Source organism: Cinclus cinclus, chromosome 28 (genome assembly GCF_963662255.1).
Source record: "Cinclus cinclus chromosome 28, bCinCin1.1, whole genome shotgun sequence".
NCBI lineage: Eukaryota > Metazoa > Chordata > Aves > Passeriformes > Cinclidae > Cinclus > Cinclus cinclus.
This window is the reverse complement of record NC_085073.1, coordinates 4,355,281-4,378,028: the sequence shown is the minus strand read 5'-3', so window position 1 is coordinate 4,378,028 and position 22,748 is coordinate 4,355,281. Positions and strand designations below refer to the sequence as shown.

Genomic DNA, 22,748 nt, shown 5'->3' with positions numbered 1-22,748 from the left:
TCAGCATGTTTATCCTGCTTCTGGAATCTCAGGGGGGGTTGCAGCCATCAAACCCAGGCTGCTCCTGAGCCCTGAAGGGTTCCTGGTGTGCTCTGAGTGCTCCCTGAACCAGAGCTGCCTGGTGCTTCCCCTAGCTACATTAAGCAATAAAATTCAAAGGCAAGGCCATCCATTTTCCCTTCATCCCCTTCAGATTTTCCTGATAACTTCCTTTGAAACTGCCTCATCCTTGAAAACCTGTATTTCAACCAAATTTGTCATTGGGGTTCTGTGCAGAACTCACAGCTGGAGCCTTCCCAACACCTTCTCTGAGCTCCCCCAACCCCCAGGAATTCCATGTGGGGAGAGGCACCTCCAAAGGGAACAGGTGAAACACAACTGGGACATGTGTCACACCCGGCACTACCTTCTGCTAACAAAACAGATTTTTGGGAAAAGCAGTGAAAAAAACCTCAGGAAAGACTGGAGAGGGTGGAAATTTAGTCCTGCTATCAGGGAGACAAACCTGAGAACACCATCTAGACCAGAAAAGCAGAGCGACACTCTGGCACTACCTTCTGCTAACAAAACAGATTTTTGGGAAAAGCAGTGAAAAAAACCTCAGGAAAGACCGGAGAGGGTGGAAATTTAGTCCTGCTATCAGGGAGATAAACCTGAGAGCAGCCTGTAGGCAGAGTGCAGCGAGCTGGGAAGGCCAGACAGGGGTTGGCACACTGGGCAGGGTGGGCAGTACCTTGGGGGCCGTATCCCTGCTGCCAGGTCGGAGGGGGCTGCCCTGCCCAGCCGTTGGCAGCACTTGGCATGATCCTGCTTCCCCACTGGCTGGCCCCTGGTGGCCCCGGAGTTTGGCTCTTGCTATCCCGAGGCTCTGCACGTTTCACCTCCACCTAAACAAACAGAGGAAGAGCTCAGAGGGGCTGGGGGGGGCCCCGCGCCCCCCGGCCCCTCACACACACCCGCAGTTACACTTAAACTACACTTAGCATCTTATGACTTATGTCTAAGTACTTAATAATTAAAACTTAAGGCCAGTAATTTACAATGTTTCTCAGGTACAGTGTAGGTGATTGGTAAGGAATTACAAGTCCTACTGTCGAGGGATTCCGAGAAAAGCGTCCTACAAATCGCTTCAGTCTTGTTGGCTTTCATCTTAAAACAGCAGTACCCTCTTACAGCAGCTCTGCACTTAAAACAGCAGAATCTTGGACATTCATGACAGATTGATTTCAAGTTCAAGGCAGGAGATACGAAGATGATGTTTTCAGTTAAAAAAACCAGAATTTTGAGTGAAGAGGCTGCTCTGAAAAAGGGTACTAATGCTTTAACCAAATATATTTGGGGTCCATTTGGAAGTGACAGTTTAACCCACCCCAACTAACTGCAATTTCAGCTCTGCTCATACCTGAGAAACACACATTTTTTGTTGTTTTTTTTTTTTTTTTGTATTGTTGTCTTTTTTTTTTTAACTTAAGATTTTATTTAAATGTCTAATGGAAGATAAAGACTTACCTTCCCCAGGCTAACGCTTAAAGAATCTCAGTTAACTCAAACAATGTCAGAGGGAATGGATGTGATAAGAGAATCTTACATTACATCTAACAAAAAAGTAAACAAACATGCAAGTAATAAAAATGGACAGTTGAGTCAATAAGAAGCAAATCTTCATACTGTGTTAAGTCAGTGACAAAACCCCTCCTGTTTTAAAAATTAGTAACCACAGTGCTTAACTTACTTCATTCTAAGATAAAATGTCCCAGTGTTCCCAGCCATGGAATAAGTGCATTTGACCTACTTAAAATAAGCTGCACATTCAACATAAACCTCTCAAAAAAAAAAAAAAAATCCAGTTCTGATTTAATGAAACCCTCTCAGCACTTGCTGAATTCGAGGCTTTTTTTTTTTTTCCACGATTAATTTTAATGGGTGCCAGAGTACAAAGAAAATAAATCTCAATCATCAATGGGCCTGAGTAGTATGGAAAATAAAGTATTCAGAATTCTTCCTGCTACGTCTTAAAAGCCATTCATGTTGGAGAACAAACAGGAAACAGGCACAAGGCAAGGACAAAGCCCCCCACACCCCCCTGCCAATGCCCCAAGGACATGAGACATGACAGTAACCAAATCTCTGTCAGCTCAAGGCCCTTCCAAGAGAGGAACCAAGGGAATTTTTCAAAGGACTCAAATTAATGAGTCTTAACACATTTGCCTTGAGGGAATTTGGTTATTGCTTACAAAAGCAGAGGCCGCCTTGCAATTTTAATTTCCCCCCCCTCCTTTCAACAACATATGGATTCATTTCAGCAATACCTTTTTAATTACCAAAAAGACAGAGATACCATTTTTAAAGCAGGCATGATTAGGCAGTGAAGGAGAGAGCAGGGGATCTGGAGCTCATTAATCCTTGTGGAAGAATCCCATTAATTTTTTCAGTGCACACTTGGAAGCGGGGAACTGCCAAAGTGAGGGGTGAAGATTCCCTGTGCAATAGGGAGATTCAAATTCCACAGCTGCCTAGAGCCCAGGTTACCCCAAGAACTGAGGCAGCTCTATTACTCTGAGCTAAAAATCCCTGAATCCTGCTTTTTTTCTGTCACTGAAAGGAGGGGGAGAGAAGAGCAAAAATCAATTATTTCAGTTTGGAATTGGGTTTGTTTGGGGAACACTGAGAACTCCGAGTCCCAGTGCTGTGTCCCAAAGCCAGCAGCAATGAGGTGACATCTGGAGGCTCACACTGGGCTCTCCATCCTCTCCCAGCACCTCATGCGTGTTTCTCCTTTGTGCCCATCTGGACCTGCTGCTTTGTGGGATCAGCTCCCACTTTAGGGGCTTGCTGAAGGGAATTCCAGGGAGTATTGGGGGATACAGTGATCCTTACATAGCCCTGTGTGATTTCCTGCACCTGCTCACACCAGGAACCAAGAACTCATCTTCTGGATCCTACAAGCACATTCCTTTGTTCCCATCATCAGGAAACCACCCAGCCCTCCACCCCAAAACAAGTTCACAGGAATTAAAGGCATTATTACCCTGCAAAATGAACCAGAACTCCACTGATCTGCAGAGTGTGTCCCCTGCTAGCTAAGGCAAGGCTTATGAAATGTCAGCACGTAAGACTTTAAAGACAATTAAAAATTCATACAATGCAATACTTAAAGGAATGTGAGAATCTCCTATGTCTCCCTGAACCCCCTCACTCCAAGTTTAGCAGTTTTAAGGGTTAGTTTAAAATCTGTGTATACCTTAAAGCTGTGCAAGGACTTAAATTTACCAGAATTTCCTGTGGCTTATTTTTCTTTAAATTACCCTTTTCTCTATATATAAAACTTGGATGTCCTGCAATCATTTGTTTTGCTTTTGGCTTTATTTGGGGTTTTTTTCCACAGGTAAAAGCATGTTCCTTGCTGAATAACATCAAAAGAACCTAAAAAAATTCCTCCCTATCCAAGCCCCGTTTGCTGACAACACAGTATGAAGATGAAACAACCAGAGGTCACTTAACTGCATTGTGGTTAAATACTATATAGAGTACGTGGGTTGGTATCAAAGTTTCACAGTAAGTGACCCAATTTTTTAAAAAACCAATCCTTCAGGATGTTTTCTGGTTTTTTTTCCACCCTTTCTCTTTTAAAGTTTAAGATTATATCAAGGAGATTGTCTGACAGCACCTCAAGATTTGAGTATCGAGTACACATCTGAAGGAGTGGTATCTTAAACCAAGCCTTGAACAACTCGGATTTCACTGGGATTCTGCTTTTCCAACAACTGGAAATCACTGATTTCTCTCCTTGCACCACAGCAGTGCTCAAAGCAGAAGCAGTGAGCACCAGTTCATCCCAGTGATGATGATCCCATCTGGTCATGCTCAGCCAGAGCAGCCCCCAGGTCTGTACACACAAGGCCTCACCCCAAGCAGAGCCCACAGCCTGAATCCTCAGGCTTCCAAAGTCCTCCCCTCCCCAGGCTGCCCCCATCCTAACTGCCCTTCTCCAGCAAACTCAGACTTTCCCCACCTCCATGGATAAAGCCTTGAATTTGGACTGCTGTGCCCTCCCATCAACAATTAAGTTGGATTGCCCAGTGAAATCGCTCATTGCCCAAGACTTGGTTCTTTCTTAAGGTAAAATAAAACTACAACTACACACTTTTTTGCCCATGATGTCGTGAAAATGCATGTTGACAGCCTGGTCCACTGATTGTTCGTCCTCGAAAGTAATAAATCCAAAACCTAGCCAACGACGAAGAGTGAATCAAGGTAGCAGGGTGTTGTGACACAAAACAGGATGATGAACAGTATTAGGGGCAGACCAAGGGTTCAAGCAGGGGTTTCAGATAACGACACTTGTGTTCAATTGGCAAAAACTCTGAGGAAATTGCAATGGATACTTCCTGTGAAGAGGCTTTAGTGCCTCGTCTCGATTGCGCACATGCAGCTTCGAACTGAGCTCGTTAACCGGCTTTTAATTTGATTTTATTCCTCATCCACCTACCAGGAAATGGAAAAAAACTGCTAAAATCAAAATACTTGTGGGACAGCAGATTGAAGTCAAGCAACTTTGTTGCTCCTCCCTTTGATACAGCCTAGTTTCCCCAAGGAAAACCTGTCACATATCCCTGTTCCCCAAAGCTGCAAAGCAACTTCCTCCCAGTCCCTCAGCCCAGCTTCCAGTTAGGGAATATTTTCCCACGGAAAATAAGAAAGTTAGTTTTGAAATGTAGCCGTTAAAGCATGAGAAATTTTACCACTCCATGGATGAATGAGAAGCTTCAGAAACTAACAACCTACATCAGAGGTTCTCAAGTTTTCCACACCTTACAGAAAAAGCCCAGAACAAGTGTTACTCCTTCCCAGCACAGCAACCCCTTGTGAGGTGCTGCTCACACAGAACGTGGTGCTGCTGCCACGTCCTGAATCCGTTTCATTTCTTGTATTTCCTGTTGGTTTCCTTTCGAAAAACCACACAAATTCCCAGTTCATTTAACCACCCCTCCCATGAGTGGCTCATTCCCTTCCACTTGCCCACAGCCCTGGCTGCTAACAGCTCAGCTGGATCCAGCAGCTTTTGATGTTTGGAGAAAGCTCTGGGAAAGGAGGCAAAGCTCCCCTTTTTGGAGGTCACTCTGAGAACCACTGCACATAGGTTGTAGCTGCTGACACAGCCGAGAGAGTGGCAAAATAGTGGTTAATCCCCCAGGACATGGCAGCTGCTTCATGCCATCACCCACTGGCTGGCGGTGGGGACAACCCAGGGCAGGGAGGGACACATGCAGTACAGGAATTGTGCCATTCTTTGGATTAGCTAAGGAGGGGGGGGGGAGAAGGGGGAAGGGGGAAGAGCAATAAAAAAATTAGAAAAGAAACCCGAGGTGCGGCGTGGGAAGCGTTTATGGAACATGGATGCGGTTTTGCTTTTCTGAAACCCAAGATTTCCCCCTTGGTTTGCGTTTTGCTTTGCAGCTAGTGCTGACAGCAGCCAAATCTTGCTCTAAAGCGTTACAGAATACAGGATCTAGCACAGGAATGTCTCTCCACGCTTATCCAACTGCGTTGGGTAAGCCCAAAGAGGCCTAGTGTAGAGAAAGTTTATATATATATATATATATAAAAAAATACACAAAGATACAGGCCAAAATAGATTCCAGCAGGTCAAATTCTGCTGTCAGCAACAAGAGCAAAAGACATCACTAAAATAAACTGAAAATAAAAAGGAAAAAACTTGGCATTTCCCACACACAAGAGACTGGCAGTATAAACGAAGTTTTGTGGAGCTGTGATGAAAGCAGCCTCGAAGCTGAGAGCAGCATTTCATCACAATATATTTGTCTGAGTTAACCAGAAATCTGAGTGCTGGAGCCAAAGGAAAAGTGTTTGTATTTAAATCACGTTTAGTATTCCAGCCTTTGTCTAAAAAGATGGGGAAGAAATACAGTGGATTCCATGTGGATACGAAGGCTGTTGTTAAATTTGATTCCAAAATTAAAGGAGAGGAACAGATTGTGGGATGGGTTGGAGGGGTGGAACAGGGAGAGCAAGAGGTCATTGAGGAAAGCAGTAAATAAATTTTTAAAAGGGGATTTAAAAGGTCAGACAACACAAGGAAGAGAAATTAAAGTAACACAGCAAAACTCCAAGGTGAAGTTTTGAGCAGAAGGGATGAAGCCCATCAGTTTTTGAAGGACAGAAGTCTGTTAAAGCTGAACAAATGAACTGCAGGAATCCAAGAGGACCAGACCAGAGTGACAGGGCTGGTCTGCAGCCAAGGCAGGAAGAAAACAGACACTGCAAGAAGCTGGAAATGCCTTCCCAGATGTTGGCTTGGCCAAGAACAGGAACCAGGAGAAGCTGAGACTGCACCAGAGCCACTTTGTTCCTTCAGAGATGTGACATGGCTGCTGTGCTTGGGGCTGTGCAAAGAGTTTGGATGAGGCAGAACAGGCAGGACTGAGAGGAAGCAAAGATCATGTGGATACCTGGTCCCAGTCAGCTCCTCAAGGACATCACCTGACAATTTGGTGCCTCCTGAGGAGCTGGAGGTCAATGGATGCTACAGGGACTAACAAGAGGAATCATCTTCCCTCCTCCTTCCAGTAAACCAATGTGCAGTGTCCAAAGGAAGGGTGGTAAAGGGAATGGGAAAAGGCAAAATTCAGAAGGGTCTGAGGAGAGATGGCACTGAACTGGCCTCTGGAATTTTATCAACAGTCATTAAAAGGGTAAGGGGAAAGAACAGCAGGAGAACACAGGGCACACAGAGAAAGCAAGAGAAAATGTTCTGGGATGCACAGCCAGAAGTACCCAATACAAACTCGAGGAATTTTTCCTGGCACCCCCCAGGGACTGCCAAGGCCATTTTGGGAGATGACTGTTAGTCAGCAGACTAAAAAAAGCCTGGAACAGCACAGAAACAAGAGGCAGAGAGACAGGACTCAAGAAATGTTTAAGAAATTTGATGAATTAGGGGAGGAAGTTTTCTGTGGGTAAAGACAAGACCTTTCCCCCACCTGGCACCTGTGCTTTGTACCCCAAGCCCTCCTTCTCCAGTTTTTTGTTTTTAGTAGAGCTTGAAGCAGAGAAGCCATTAATTGAGACAGGATTAATCCAGACCAGGCATGATGTTTAAGTACCTTTTGCACAGAGGCTGCAAGGCTGGGATTAAATATTGCAAAGATGGAGATGATACAATAATTACTGCAATATTTCAGAACTAAAGCCCCAAATCACATTTGGAAGCCAGTGCCTTTGTGTCCTCTACCCAAAATCAGTTGCTCTAGAGCATTGAAACAGATGAATTTGTGTGCTGCTTAAATCAAAGGTATCTGCTGGAAGAAGATTAGGACAGCTAAAGCAAGAAAACATAAAAAAAAAAACAAATATATTGAAACTTCGTTTACACTCCAATAAAAGACAAAGCCCGTCCCTCCTCTGACTGCGGAACTGGCCTGTACCTCTGTGATAAATTATCACCTAGAGAGAAGAAATCTAAAGAGATATCGTTAATCACAGTCAAACAATTCACAGAGAGAAAAGAAACAAAACAAAAAAAGAACTTACTTAACATTACCATACTTTACTATGAAACACTTAAATATGTCACTAAGGATGTATGTCTAAATTAAAAATAAAACTAAGACTTAGCAGCTTAATAAATATGAAGTGAAGGATATATTTCTTAATAATGAGGCAGAAGAGAAATGAAAAGTTCAGATGGCAAACTATTCTCTAGCATGTCCAACATGCTACAGGGTGGGAGCACAGCTAAGCTTCATGTGCCAAAATATTGCCTCTTCCTTGGCAAACAGATGGTGGATGCAAAGGGACATGGGTGATGTGAAACTTGCTTCATATTTTGACCAAAGGTTCCCAGCTTGATTCAGTATCTAGTGAATCTTTCAGGTTTTCAGGGTTTTTTTTCCCATCCCCTCTCAAAAAGCAATCTGGTATAGAGGGATTGTATACCCCAATTAAAAATATACATATGTATATATATTTCAGGATTATTTTTGTGTTGCTTAAGAAGAGTTTAATTTGAGGTGAAGCCATTTAACCAAAACAAAAAGCAGGTGATGGATGAATTCTGTCCTGTCTCGTGCTCTGGCTGGAGCACCCCCCATGCACTTGCAGACCCAACATACCTTTCATGTGGAATAGGAGGAAAATCTGCTTATTTTTTTTTCCCCCCTCCAAAGTACCTTAAGCCACAGGAGTGGCTCGAGAATCAAATTTCATTCAACTATTAAAAAAAACCCAAAACAATCCAACCCATCAATGAGCATGAAACAGCTGAGTTGAAATGCACAGACCCCAGTGAAGTTGGAGATGAAGAGTCTAGACTTGAAGTGATGTTTGCCTAGTGAATTATTCTTTTTCCTGAGGCAACATAGGAAAAAAAAAAATCTACCTTTTCTGATGGTGTGAAATAGTTTGCCATCTGACTATAGGAGAGCATGAAGAAATTTCAAGGACAAACTAGATCAGCCTTTACCTCGGGGCCTCTGTTTCTCTGCGTCATAGATCATTACAACTTCAGTGACCTGGAAGAGAGAAGGGAAATTCTACTCCCTGTGCAAGCAGGGAAGGGCTGCAGCAGTCACCACTGGCTGCTTCCTGCTGTCTACCCACAAAGCACAATCCAAGTGCAGCCATCATCCCAGCAACAGCACAAAAACAGGGAGTGTTGCTCTTCCTGGGAGTTTAGAAAGCCTGAGTTCATCTCCATTGTCTCATCACACTTAACATTTTAATTTAACATTGAGGTTTTGCACTATTTGTACCCACTCTATGGCCTATTACACACCCCAAGGGTTTGTTTTCCAACGACTCATCAGTGTAGGTTTTAAAAACATGATTTTCCCCATTTTTAACCATTTTCACTTTCACCATGAAAAGCAGCTTGAGCTGCAGGCACCTTTAGGAACATGCAGGGCTCCTCTGATTGAATTACTGGAACAGCAGAGAGGCCCAGAGCATCAGTTAAAACAATGCTTTAAACAGCTTTACAAAACCCCTCTAAGTTCTGGATGAGCAGTATCAGTGTGATTTTAACCTAAAAAAGGAAAAAAAAATGGAAGTTGCAAGCTGTTCAAGGGCTTTGGGATTATTCTTCTCAGAATGAGCACCACAGTGAGCTACAATTTAAACAAAACCCGAGACGTGATGTTTATGTCAACATTAAAACAGCTGAAGGGAACTGCTCTGAAATCTCTCAGATGCACAAAAGTGGTCACAAAATGGGTGTGATTTTGTAGAACTGCATCTTCAAAACAATCTTAGGATATTTTTACTTGTGAGTAAAAATGAGTTTAAAATCTGACACTATTTCCTCTTTACTAAAAGCTAGAAAACATTTGGGTTTGAGCTGCTGCACTGTCTTGAGCACATCCTAATGGATGCTCCCAGCTGGGGCTGGGGGACCCACATGGAGATTATGCCATGGGACAGTCAGTGCCAGATCTGTCACAGCCCTGCTCCACTTGGATCCTCTTCACCCTGGCCTAATGACCCCACAATTCCCAGGGCTAAAAACCAGTGCCTGCCTTGGGCTCTTCACTCTCGTGGCCACAAATCCATCTGTGAGACTCCACTGCTCCAAAGGGACTCGTTACAGCTCCAGGAAGATTTTCTGATTTCTATACTATGAGTAAAGTGCTACTACTTACTTTTAAAGGCACTTACAGTTGTGGCTGTTGCCTTCTACACCTGCAGGACATACCCTGTATCTCCCCAGCATCCAGGGCACAGCTGGAAAGCCAAGTCTGTGAGGAAGAGCCTTTAGAAACTACATCCCACAGCTGTGGAACGTGCTCCCTGTTTTTATTATTAGTCTACTGCAGCCTTTCAAGCTAAAAAAACAGTTGTTAGCTGTTGCTATTTGTGTTTTGAACTAAATTATTTTAATGGAATTTTAAACATTGATTTAACTCTGGATAAACTTAAGAACTGGTTTCTCAATAAATCCTTTGCTGCCACTAGGAAATGTTGGAAAAGGTTTTTCAAAAAAGTATCAAAAACTACACTTAATGCCAATTAAGTTAATTTTTATCAGCACAGTCCTGAATTTAACTTGGGCAATCTTTAACTTCCTCAAAAATATTCACAGCTGAATTATTTAACTCAGTAGTTTATCACATTAAATGGGCAGTGAGAGCTGGGATAAATGGGAATTACAACTAAATAAAAACTAAATAAAAAAATAATACAGAAGATACAGTCAGTTCAGTCCAAGGTTACAAAGTGAATTAAAGAAGGTGCATGAAGAGCAGTTTCTCTCAGAATGGAGGTTCTAGGGACACCAGAACTGAATTCCAGATGGTCTGAAAGCAGCTACTGCTCCCAAAATAATGACAGGAGACCCAAATTTAACCTACATGTACACATAGTCAATTACCAGAATCTTAAAATTCAGCCCATTGAGAGACTCACTGTTCCCAAAAAGTAATCAGCAGACATTTTTAATTGCCCAGCTGAAAGTCACCAAGAGAAAAGGGGGTGGGAGTGGAAATAAGAACAATAACAACAATAATAATAGTAATAATAATAATAATAATAATAATAATAATAATAATAATAATAATAATAGTTCTTAAGCCACCTCAGGAGTTTTTGGAAGGACAGAATAATGCACCAGGTAGACTTAAACATGAGGAGACAGAAGCAGCAAAGTAAATTCCACATGAGCAGCAGGTTCTGCCAAGGGACATTTCCAGATGATGAATGTTCACTACAGTTTCTCACAAAATGCTTCAGGTGCCCCTTCAGCAATTTGTCCAAATTATCCCCAATTTTGACAGCTCGAGGTAATGTGAGAGGAGGCAGCAGGGAGGGGAGGCACCTTCCCCCCCAGGACTCACCACTCCGAACTTCTTGAAGTATTCCCTGAGCTCTGTCTCGCCACAGTTATGAGGAATCCCACCAACAAAAATTTTATTGGATTTATTGTTATCGCTCCTGGATCCTTTCTGCTAAATCAAGGAGGAAAAAATTCAGTCAGAAGGACAATAAGGGTGGCTGCTTCTATCATTTTACACTGAACCATGAACAATGGGCTCTGGCAGGCTGAGGGGAGAGCTCCAGCCTTGAAGTCTCCCAGGCATGAAAGGGAAGCACGTTCTGAGCTCAGAGGTTCAGTGTCCCCTGTTCTTCAGAGCACCAGGAATCCAGGGCCTGTGTTCTGAGGCAACTGATTCATTTTACACTGAAATCTGGTGAAGCTGCAGGGTGTGGAATAGGCTGGAACAGCATCAGTGCCCTTCCACACACTGCTCTCGAACCTGAAGAACTCCAGTAAAAGCATCACTAAGAGCTTAGGAAATACCACACCCAAACTGACACTGCTGTGCACAGAGCCTGCCCATGGAAACCTAAATTGAAGACTTTTTTTTTTTAGAAATGAAATTTACACTTGAGTTCTGCATACAGACTTCTGCCTTCAATACATGGATAGAATCCAGAGGAATTCAAGAGAACTCGGACAACAGGCAGGGTCCACAGAGCTCTTTCCTTACCCATCCTTCCTTCGGCCGTGTCCGCTCTGGCTGCATCCCCCGAGGTGTGCATGGCTTTGGATCAATCTGCAAGAAGTTCCAGTTTGGTCAGACCTCAGCATGAAGAATTTTGCTCTAAAAGTTACATTTTATGACAGCTGAACCCAGCCCTGCTGAAATGCAGCTCCTCAGAGATCAGAGCAACACAAGACATGGAGTTAGAGCTGCCTTACAATAAATCGCTTAAACCAACAACCAGGTTAAGTTTGACACTCTTCAAATGAGGAGGCAGAACTTAAATCAAATCTTTGAATCTGGTGCAGGAAAAAAAAAAAAAAACAACACAAAAGGAACTTACATTTCGGCCATCTAACGTATGAGGTCTGCTGGCCAGCACTGTTCCCACACAGTTTGGATCTTTAAATTTGACAAATCCAAATCCTCGAGATTGATTTGTTGTTTTGTCTTTCATTATTACACAGTCTACGACTTCTCCATACTGGGAGAAGTAGCTACGAAGGGTTTCTGTGAAAGAAAAAAAAACAAAAAAAACAAGCAAGTATTAAAAAGAACCAGATATTAACACCATCAGACTGAACTTACAATTATGAGACAACAGATCAGCAAACATGGAAAACAAATTCAAATTCATCTTTTGAAAATGATCACATCTTACTCCCTGCAAACAAATAGCAGACAACAGTTTATTTCCACTCATACAAATGGAAAGTAGTAGGAAAGTGATTATAAAAAGGGTTGTCTGTTGAGCTAACAAAAACTTCTGCAACAAAAAACCTAAAAGTACTAATATAAAAAAATAAACAAAAAAAAATATATATATATATCTGAGCTGTCTCTACAGAAAGCTCTGTTAATTAGCAGAGGAGGAGGAGGCTCTGAGCCCCAGCTCTTCACCACAGCAATGCCTGTTAAAAGCTCCTGGCTGGGTTTTCACCATGGCCCAAGGCCTGCAACACACGTTGCTCACCTTGTGTCGTGCTCCAGTCCAGGCCACCCACGAACAGCTTTCTGCAAACAAAGCACAGGGCAGGTTTAGGGACTACAGCAGATGCTCCACCTCATTTAAGGCACAACTCATTTGGGGGTACCAGGACCTCCAACATGCCCTATAAAGCTGGCACCACACTCAAAGCTGCTTATTAAGCCAAACCCTTCCTCCACTCCTGCTCTCTGCTACTCCCTCACCGTCACAAAACGCTCCCGTGGCTGCCAGCCCCTTCCTGTGGGGTGAAAGCAAAAGTAGAACTGCCAAGCTCAGGCCTGAGACAGAAGTCAAACCTGTGCAGCAGGTACTAAATAACAGAGCAGCACTAATCCAGCAGCAGTTGTGAAACCATTGTACAACCCAGTTTTCAGACAGCGCCCAGCAGGGGCTGAACCCCAAACTGAACTGCTGAAAACTGATTCAACTCTTCCTCTACAAAGAGCACCCAAATCTGCAGGGTTTCATGTCCCAGCATGCCCAAGGACCTGGGTGGGTGCCAGAGGAGCTCCATGCCAGGCTGCCAGCTCTGCAGCTCTTCATCAACTCCTGGGTGTAACAAAATTTCCATTTACTCACTATTTAAAGGTTGACTCAGGGCACCTCAACTCAACACTTGTCCCTAGTCAGTATCAACAATCAACCCCAAAAAAACCCTCATAGCTGCCTGCAGCTTCTTCCTGATGAGCAAGGGCAGGACCCAGGGAACAGCTGGAGCTGTGTCTGGGGAGGGTCAGGCTGGGTATCCGGAAAAATTCTTCCTCAGAGGGTGCTGGGCACTGCCCAGGCTCCCCAGGGAATGGTCCCAGCCCTGAGGCTCCCAGAGCTCCAGGAGCGTTTGGACAGGGTGGGATTGTTGGGGTGTCTGCACAGAGCTTTGATGATCCTTGGGGATCCCTTCCAGCTCAGGAGATTGTGAAAAACTCTGCTGTTAATGGATCCATGGCTCTGCACGGACAAGCACTAGGATAGTTTATTTTTGGGGGATGCCTTCTAGTTCGCCATCAGACATCAAAGAAAAAAAACCTTCTGCTTTGTCTTCTACTTGCCTTCACCTATACCTGAGTACAGCTGAGGATGGTGGAAATTCCTGTATCTTCACTTACATGGGCAAAGTTGAATTTCTCCTAACAAAAAAAAACACTAAACCTGCTCTCACCTGCTCTTTTTCAGCAGCAGCTAACAGAAGGGAGAGCCCGGTCACCCCCAGTAAGAGCTGCAGGTGCACTGGGAGCACCAGGGGAAGTGAAAGCCTTGCGACTGGAAGTTCCTGTGGAGCAGGGCAGCTCATCGACAAAACCAGCCCATCCCTTTCCACTTTGATTCACTTCTCTGTGATAGAACATCATGTCACGACCCTTGTGCACCAGCCAAAGTAACAGAATTCAATACTACACAGCACCTCGGAGCCTTGTTCCACTGAGGCAAATTCTGTTCCTAAGTTACAAGGCGAGATGTGACACGAGGCTTGTCTTCCACAAAAACAGACCAACTGTTAAGCGCTGATCAAAGCATCTCCTTGAGCAGCCAGCAAACAACTGAGCTGGTGACACACAAGGCAAAGACAGCCCTCAGTGTCACAGTACACAGCGGCTGCCTTATCGTCATGCAAAAGGACGTGTCACCCCTGCCCTGAGAGCAGCACAGGCAGGACGTGTCACCCTGCCCTGAGAGCAGCACAGGCAGGACGTGTCACCCTGCCCTGAGAGCAGCACAGGCAGGACCTGTCACCTCTGCCCTGAGAGCAGCACAGGCAGGACGTGTCACCCTGCCCTGAGAGCAGCACAGGCAGGACCTGTCACCCCTGCCCTGAGAGCAGCACAGGCAGGACGTGTCACCCCTGCCCTGAGAGCAGCACAGGCAGGACCTGTCACCCTTCCCTGAGAGCAGCACAGGCAGGACCTGTCACCCTTCCCTGAGAGCAGCACAGGCAGGACGTGTCACCCCTGCCCTGAGAGCAGCACAGGCAGGACCTGTCACCCCTGCCCTGAGAGCAGCACAGGCAGGACCTGTCACCCCTGCCCTGAGAGCAGCACAGGCAGGACGTGTCACCCCTGCCCTGAGAGCAGCACAGGCAGGACCTGTCACCCCTCCCTGAGAGCAGCACAGGCAGGACCTGTCACCCCTTCCTGAGAGCAGCACAGGCAGGACCTGTCACCCCTTCCTGAGAGCAGCACAGGCAGGACCTGTCACCCCTTCCTGAGAGCAGCACAGGCAGGACGTGTCACCCCTGCCCTGAGAGCAGCACAGGCAGGACCTGTCACCCCTCCCTGAGAGCAGCACAGGCAGGACGTGTCACCCCTTCCTGAGAGCAGCACAGGCAGGACCTGTCACCCCTTCCTGAGAGCAGCACAGGCAGGACCTGTCACCCCTTCCTGAGAGCAGCACAGGCAGGACCTGTCACGCCCCGCCCTCTCTCAGATCACGCCTGTTTTCTGCGGGCACATTCGGGATGATGAAGTTTCCCTCAAGGATTGGCAAAGCTCCCCCAGCTCCCTCTGGCAGCGTGCTGGCTCCTGGCACGGGCTCAGGGCCTTGCTCAACAGCAAGCAGTTCACAGCAACAGGTCTGTTCTGGGACCAGCCAGGCTTTGCCCAGGTGGCTCCACCATCCCGGTGGCTGCCTCAACTGTCCCTTGACCACCTTCACTCTCCACACACAGGACACAAACCCCTCTGCTGTGTCTTATTTTTAGGGAAAATAATTAACTCGAATTTCTTAATAGCAAAGCAAAACCAACTGATCTACTGCTATATTCACAATAAAGTTTTGATGTGTGGTTAGTGATGTTTTCTTGAGCAACAATATTTGAGCTTATGGTTTGTTTTGGGGTGTTTTTAACTCAATTTGATAGCTTGGTATACAATATGAATCTATTTTACATCCTTGTAAAAGTACCAGCTGTGTTCTGTAGAACACCAAGCTGTCTGCAAGGACGGAGGTCACTGAAACCTTCCAATTCCACCATGAATTATTTGTAGCTGCCCCACATGGACTGAAACAGCAAAGCCGGCTTGCTCAAGGCCAGCCCCAGCAGCTGTATGGAAATCCACAGCCCCAGTTTATATACATGCTGTGGAATACCAAAAGCCAGGAATCCTCTGTTTTGGGATCCTCTGTGGTTTGAAGACATTGAGCAGGGCCAGAGTTTACAAAAATCCAGATGTGGTATGATACAGGACAGCTGTGAGGCAGGATGGCTGTGTGAGTGCTCCTGCCCCCGTGCTCAGCTGCACCACCAGCCCTTTCCCAAGGTCTCACCCACGCTCCAGCCCACAAAACTTTTGGTCCTAACAGTTCATGGGCCGGCAGCTCTTTAATTTATAGAAATGTATAAAATTCATAGAATATCCTGAGCTGGAAGGGATCCATGAGAACTGAGTCCAACTCCCAGGCCTGCCCAGACACCCCAACAATCCCTGACACCCTGAGCATCCCTGGGGGCTGGGACCATTCCCTGGGGAGCCTGGGCAATGCCCAGCACCCTCAGGGGGAAGAAACCTTTCCTGATACCCAGCCTGACACACCCTGACACAGCTCCAGCCATTCCCTGGGTCCTGCCCTTCCTCCCAGAAAGCAGAGGTTGCTGCTGCCTCTTGGGAAGAAGCTGCAGACACTGCTGAATTACCCCTCACCTTCTTCCACGTTTTTAGTTCATACCTGCTGACACCACCCCAAACCCCACACCTCCACAAAACTCTAAATATACAGACTGCAGGACACTACAGTCCATCCCCACTGGAATGCAAAGAAACTCCAGCACAGCCAGGTGACAGCACAAACCACCAGCCTGTTTTTTGGTGAGTCTGCCCACCATGAGCAGTGAGATCCTGACAGTTTCAGCACCCCTGAATTCCCCACTGGGATCCTTCAGGAACAGAAAGTTGGATAATGACTCCTCAGAAGTGGCAGCTGTATATTAAGTTTCAACCAAGTGTTCCGCCTCACTACTTCCTGGAGAATTTTCGTTGCTAATTTATTCTTTGTTGCCATAAACATACCTGCTGCTGGAGCAAATCAAGTCAGGATTAGTAAAAAAGCCTGTAAAGGTATTTTAAAACCACCAAAACTCAACAAAAGCACAAACTCTTTGCCTACATAAATAATCTGGGGTTTGATTAATAGCTCTGATCGACACCTCAGCACAGCCCCCATCAGCTGCAGGACAGAAGGATCAAGATCAGCACTTTTCTTCCTCCAAAACAGCCCCAAGTACTAATTAATTACAACAAAAAACACTCACAAGGGCCCTCCCTACCCATGCCAACATACCTGCAAGGCTTACACCACTTCCTTACGTATCTTCTCTGAAAATCTTTGCCTAGAAAAGCAGCTGAATTCATAACTTCCCATCCAGAACTGCCTCTCACAACAGCTTTAAACCAGGGCTTCCTTCTAAAGGCTGGAGCAGCTGAGTTTGTTCTATGCTCTCACCTTTCCCCCCGAGTGCTTTTGGGGGAGGAGAATAAAGAAAATTTCCCTCTCTGATTAACCCCCAATCCTTCCCAATCTGATTACAGCTCTGAAGGGTCACAGCCTGTGACTGGGAACAAACTCTGGGACAGCCAAGCCTGCTCAGGAGGGGCACTGATGATATTCCATGGAATAACCTGGAGTCTGGCGCTCACCTACAGCTTGGAAAGTCAGACCTGATCAGGTCTCTCATAAAGCACCGGACAGTGATTAAGGCCCAGGAGCAAATAAAAACACTTTCAGAACAAAACCCACATACTTAAACAGGCCTCACGCAATGTGTGTTGGAATTGGATCACCTCTAAGGTCCCTTCCAACCAACCCAAACCATTCCAACGTGATATTCCAATCACTTATCCTGCCTCCTGTACTTTTAGGATTTACAAATTAAGAACATGGAGTTAATAAGCAGCTTACAAAGCACTGCAAGCAGTATGGTACAAGTGGTCTGGTGTTTCCAGTTACAAGCAGGGTGACCAATCCTGATGGACAAATTCTGTGCCAAAACTTGCACTGGAAGAACCAGTCAAGGATTTTTAAATTTGGTTTTTGCAACTTTGAGTTCTAACATGCCCAAGTCTACAGCCTGGTAATTTCAATGTCACCAGGGCACAGCTCTCAAGCAGAGTAACACCGAGTGCAACTGGATGATCTCTAAAGTCCCTTCCAACCCAAGCCTTGCTATGAAACTAAAAGCACGTCACAAGAACCAGACCTGTGTCAGGTTTTCGGTTTCAAGCCACAAAACCCCCGGGAACGCTTAAACTGGGATTTTCCTGCCTGGAACACATCCCGAGCAGAGAGCAGAGGGGAGCTGGGCAGGGCACCCCTGTGAGGGGACATGGAGGGCGAGGGGAGGTTCCTGGTGCTGGCTTTGTCCCATCACCTTCCCCGTCCTCCCCCCCAAGCCCTTCGGGATGGCCCTGAGAAGTTATCAGAACAAAATCCCCAGAGGGGTCACAGAATCACAGAACAGACCCTCAAGGACCCTCGAGTCTAATCCCTGGTCCTGTAAAGACATCCCAACAATCCCACCCTGTGCCTGAGAGCGTTGTCCAAGCGCTCCTGGAGCTCCGGCAGCCTTCAGGCTGGGACCATTCCCTGGGGAGCCTGGGCAGTGCCCAGCACCCTCCGGGGTAAAAAAAACCTTTCCGTGATAGCCTAAAACTCCCTGGACACAGTTCCAGCCGTTCCCTCTGGTTCTGTCACTGGTCCCAGAGAGCAGAGATCGGAGCTGCCCCTCTGCTTCACTAACGAGAAGTTTTAGACTGCGGTGAGTCTCAGACTCCTCCAGAATGAACACATCAAGTAACCTCAGCCGCTCCTCCTAAGCCTTTCCCTCAAGGCCTTTCACCACGTCCGCTGCCCTCTTTTGGACGCTCTCTAACACCTCGCTATCTTTCTTATATTGTAGCGCCTAAAACTGCGCGCAGAACTCAAGGTGAGGCCGCACCAGCAGACCGGGACAATCCCCTCCCTCGACCGGAGTGCTGTCCCCTCGCCCCGCGTCCCAGCGGGAGGTGAGAGGAGAGGAGGACGCGAAGGGACACGAAGTGGGACGCGGGGGAATCCGGAGCGGGCGGGCGCGGGAAACGCCGCGGGCGGGTGACCTTGGGCGCGCGCACCTGCCGCAGCCCCGCGCGCGCGCCGGTCACGTGACGGACGAGGGGGGGGCGGGGGGGTGTGCGCCCTCACAGCCCCAACATGGCGGGACCGGCCCCCCCCTCAGGACCCCCGGCCCGGGACCAGCCTCCTCCCCCCCCCAGCCCCCTCCGGCCCGGCACCGGTCCCTGCTCAGCGCCCCCCGCCCCCCCCCGCTCCGCGGGAGCCCCGGCGGGACCCTCTCGTGAGGTTGCGGGAAAAGGTGACCGAACCCTTGCCCCCCCCCCACCCTCGTCCCAGCGCGTCGCCCTCCCCTTCCCCTCACCCGATCTCATCGGCGCCTCCCACGCTGTTCATGGCGGCGGCTCCTCCGGGGCCGCGCCCGGCTCTTCCCTCCGGTGGCGGCGGTGCCAGCGGCGGGTCGTGGGGCCGCGGGCGGGCGCTCCCGGCCGTGTCCCGGTTCCCGTGTCCCGGTTCCCCCCCCGCCGCCCCCGGCCCGGCCCCCCCCGCCGCGCGCTCGCGCTCCCTCAGCGCCGCCGCTGCGCGCGCACCCGCCCCTCGCTACGGGGTCTCCGGGGCCGCGCCCTGGGAGGGGCAGAGAGGGGCGTGGCCGCGCGCGCGCGGGGGCCGGCGGGAAGGGCAGTCCGCGCGCGCGGGGGGGCGGGGCTTCCCTGGGATCCCCGTGTCCATCCCAGGGGATCCCAGTGTCCATCCCCAGGGATCCCAGTGTCCATCCCAGGGGATCCCAGTGTCCATCCCCGGGGATCCCAGTGTCCATCCCCGGGGATCCAAGTGTCCATCCCCGGGGATCCCCGTGTCCATCCCAGGGGATCCCAGTGTCCATCCCCAGGGGATCCCAGTGTCCATCCCAGGGGATCCCAGTGTCCATCCCAGGGGATCCCAGTGTCCATCCCCGGGGATCCAAGTGTCCATCCCAGGGGATCCCAGTGTCCATCCCAGGGGATCCCAGTGTCCATCCCCAGGGATCCCAGTGTCCATCCCCGGGGATCCAAGTGTCCATCCCAGGGGATCCCAGTGTCCATCCCAGGGGATCCCAGTGTCCATCCCCGGGGATCCCAGTGTCCATCCCAGGGGATCCCAGTGTCCATCCCAGGGGATCCCAGTGTCCATCCCCATGGATCCCAGTGTCCATCCCCAGGGGATCCCAGTGCCCATCCCCATGGATCCCAATGTCCATCCCCATGGATCCCAATGTCCATCCCAGGGGATCCCAGTGTCCATCCCCATGGATCCCAATGTCCATCCCCAGGGGATCCCAGTGTCCATCCCCATGGATCCCAGTGTCCAGCCCCAGAGGGTGGCACAGCGTGGGACACAGCACCGAGCACAGAGGAAATCCCTTCCTCCATATCCCCCCTGCTGCAGCCCGGCTCCACCACTCAGCGCTGCTGCTCATTCCCAGCCGTGCCATGCACAGCACAGTGCCACCAGGAGCAGGGACATCCTCCGCACCCCACATCACCCCAGTGACCCCCAGGCCACAAGTGACCGCTCAGGCCTGGCAGCCCCGGCCTGTCCCGTGGTGCCCCGTTCCCGATAAGGGCTCCCATTCCCGATAAGGGCTCCCGATCCCTGGAGGGGCCCCAGCCGGCTGTGCACACTCAGCACTTTCCAGCAGGGCTATTTAAAGCCGGCCAAGAGCCCAGTGCCTCTTTCTTTCCCTCCCCTGGCAGTCTTGGCCAGTCCAGCTGGACTTTCCTCCTGCAGCCATGAGCTCCGGAGCGGCGGCGGGGCCGATCTTTGCCGAGGGCGAGGACTGCAGGGCGGCCTGGAGGGAAGCCACGGCGGGCTACGATGAGCCCGACGCCCACCTGGAGATCCTGGGCAAGCCGGTGATGGAGCGCTGGGAGACCCCCTACATGCACTCACTGGCCACCGTGGCTGCATCGAAGGGTAACAGGGACCCCGCTGGCTCTGGGATGTGCTGGGGGTGCAGCTTCCCCAAAAGCAGCTGCTGTGGGGGGAGATGTTCTGCTGGGGGACCCCACTGCAAGTGACCCCTGTGCAGTGACAGGGACAGCAGGGCCATGGTGGCACTTGTGTGCTTGTGTCAGGGTGATGCATTCTTGAAAGGGGATGGGGACGTGGGAGGGGATGCAGCCACCTCCCTCCCAAGCCCTGCTGATTTTGGGGCTGTTTCCCCTCCCAAGCCCTGCTGATTTTGGGGCTGTTTCCCTGCCAGTTGGATGTTGTTTGTTCCCACTGGGATCAACTGGGGGTGTTTGGTGGGGGCAAAGGGCCACTGTAGGGGGGGCAGCAGGTGACAGGGACACATGGGAAGCTGGAGGGGAGGCAGCAGGTGACAGGAACTGGGGCTGCTACCAACTTCTCCCTCAGTGCCAGCAGCACCACGTGCTCCTAACCCGCACCCAAAGAGCTCAATCTGGGGAAAGAATGGGTGAGAATTCAGGGCTGGAGGTTTTTTGAGGCAGAGAAAACCCAGAGCTGTGAGTTCCGTCTGCAGGCGGCCGCGTGCTCGAGGTGGGGTTTGGGATGGCCATCGCTGCCTCCAAGGTGCAGGAGTTGGACATCGAGGAGCACTGGATCATCGAGTGCAACGAGGGCGTTTTCCAGCGCCTGGAGCAGTGGGCCAAGGCACAGCCACACAAGGTCAGGGCATGGGGGGCTGTGCCAGGGCTGGGGGGGTGCCTGTGACCCCCCCCCGCTCACCCCTCTGCCCCCTGTGCACAGGTGGTGCCCCTGAAGGGACTGTGGGAAGACGTGGTGCCAGCGCTGCCGGACGGGCACTTCAGTGGTGAGACATCAACAGCAGCGTGGGGAGGGGCTGGGGTGGGGACCCCACTGCAAAAGGGGGTGCAGCAAAGCCCAGGGTATCCCAGGACATCCCTGAGCCATGGAAAGGGGGGAGCAGTTTGACCAGGGTGCAGGTGGGCATCCTCTCATGGAGCTGTGGACAGGGCACAGCTGTGTCCCTGGGGTCCTTGTCCTGGGGGGGCAGATCCCTGTCCTGGGGATAGATCCTTGTCCTGGGGATAGATCCTTGTCCCGGGGAGTAGATCCCTGTCCTGGGGATAGATCCTTGTCCCGGGGAGCAGATCCTTGTCCCGGGGAGCAGATCCTTGTCCTGGGGATAGATCCTTGTCCTGGGGGGGCAGATCCCTGTCCTGGGGATAGATCCTTGTCCTGGGGAGTAGATCCCTGTCCTGGGGATAGATCCTTGTCCTGGGGATAGATCCTTGTCCCGGGGAGCAGATCCTTGTCCTGGGGAGCAGATCCTTGTCCTGGGGATAGATCCTTGTCCTGGGGGCAGATCCTTGTCCCGGGAGCAGATCCTTGTCCCAGGGAGCAGATCCTTGTCCTGGGGATAGATCCTTGTCCCGGGGAGCAGATCCTTGTGCTGGGGTGGGTCCTTATTTTGGGGGCCATCACATTGATGCCTTCCAGGGGTCACAGACATGGGGGCAAATTGCAATAGGAACACAACAATACCATGCCATGAAGGGGGATTTCCCGGGCCATATGAGCCCCTCAGGGTCTCTCCCAGCTAACAGCCAGCCCCGGTGTTCCCGGGCAGGGATCCTGTACGACACCTACCCGCTGTCGGAGGACACCTGGCACACGCATCAGTTCAACTTCATCAAGGTGACAGCTCGGGCAGCGGTTTTGCGGGGAGGAGCTGGGCTCGGATGGGGAGCTGGGGCCGGGTGCTGAGCGGGAGGAGCTGACCCGGCTCCCCGGATTCCCGGGGCAGGAGCACGCCTTCCGCCTGCTGCGGCCCGGAGGAGTCCTCACCTACTGCAACCTGACCTCGTGGGGGGAGCTGCTCAAAACCAGCTACAGCGACATCGAGAAGATGTTTGAAGTGAGTTGTTCCCCTCCCCAAAGCTGTGCCCGGGATGAGCCAGAGCCACGCCGTGGCTGTGGAACTCAATCCGCGGTGCTGGGGATGAGCCAAAGGAGAGCTCGGAGAGCTTTTCCCCCTTTGCCGGCGCTGTCCCGTGTCCCCGCAGTGTCCCTTCTCACAGCAGCCACCCACGGCTGCTCTTCCCTCCCCTCCTCTCCCGCAGGAGACCCAGGTGGGGCCGCTGCTGCAGGCGGGGTTCAGACGGGAGAACATCAGCACGAGCGTGATGGAGCTGCAGCCGCCCCTCGAGTGCCGCTACTACTCCCACCCCAGGATGATCACCCCCACCGTCCTCAAACACTGA

At 49.7% G+C, this 22,748-nt stretch overlaps 2 protein-coding genes across 4 annotated transcripts in view; one reads left to right on the top strand and one right to left on the bottom strand.

Moving 5' to 3' along the window:
* Positions 1-19,031, bottom strand: part of DAZAP1 (DAZ associated protein 1) — a 25,855-nt gene extending 6,824 nt beyond the window's left edge. Inside the window, exons 1-8 of one of the 3 annotated variants that reach the window (XM_062510331.1) lie at positions 18,884-19,031; positions 12,469-12,509; positions 11,839-12,005; positions 11,502-11,567; positions 10,848-10,958; positions 8,483-8,531; positions 4,145-4,227; positions 734-887 (exon numbers count right to left, since the gene is read on the bottom strand). In XM_062510331.1, coding sequence (XP_062366315.1) covers positions 734-887; positions 4,145-4,227; positions 8,483-8,531; positions 10,848-10,958; positions 11,502-11,567; positions 11,839-12,005; positions 12,469-12,509; positions 18,884-18,915 — 703 coding nt within the window. In that variant the 5' untranslated portion in view covers positions 18,916-19,031. Of the gene's footprint in view, positions 1-733; positions 888-4,144; positions 4,228-8,482; positions 8,532-10,847; positions 10,960-11,501; positions 11,568-11,838; positions 12,006-12,468; positions 12,510-18,883 lie in introns of those variants that run through there. The other 2 variants (XM_062510332.1, XM_062510333.1) reach the window with 2 other exon arrangements.
* Positions 18,661-22,748, top strand: GAMT (guanidinoacetate N-methyltransferase). The gene is made up of 7 exons (XM_062510358.1): positions 18,661-18,820; positions 20,287-20,472; positions 21,044-21,189; positions 21,271-21,334; positions 22,115-22,182; positions 22,292-22,402; positions 22,608-22,748. The coding sequence occupies exons 1-7, from the start codon at positions 18,661-18,663 to the stop codon at positions 22,746-22,748; spliced, it is 876 nt and encodes a 291-aa protein (XP_062366342.1).

Bases quoted from the DNA above. Each gene is read 5' to 3' on its own strand.
- GAMT (XM_062510358.1), top strand. From the start codon at position 18,661: ATGGCGGGACCGGCCCCCCCCTCAGGACCCCCGGCCCGGGACCAGCCT. The intron at 20,473-21,043 runs GTAACAGGGACC...TTCCGTCTGCAG, and splicing joins CACCGTGGCTGCATCGAAGG to GCGGCCGCGTGCTCGAGGTG. The intron at 21,190-21,270 runs GTCAGGGCATGG...CCCTGTGCACAG, and splicing joins CCAAGGCACAGCCACACAAG to GTGGTGCCCCTGAAGGGACT.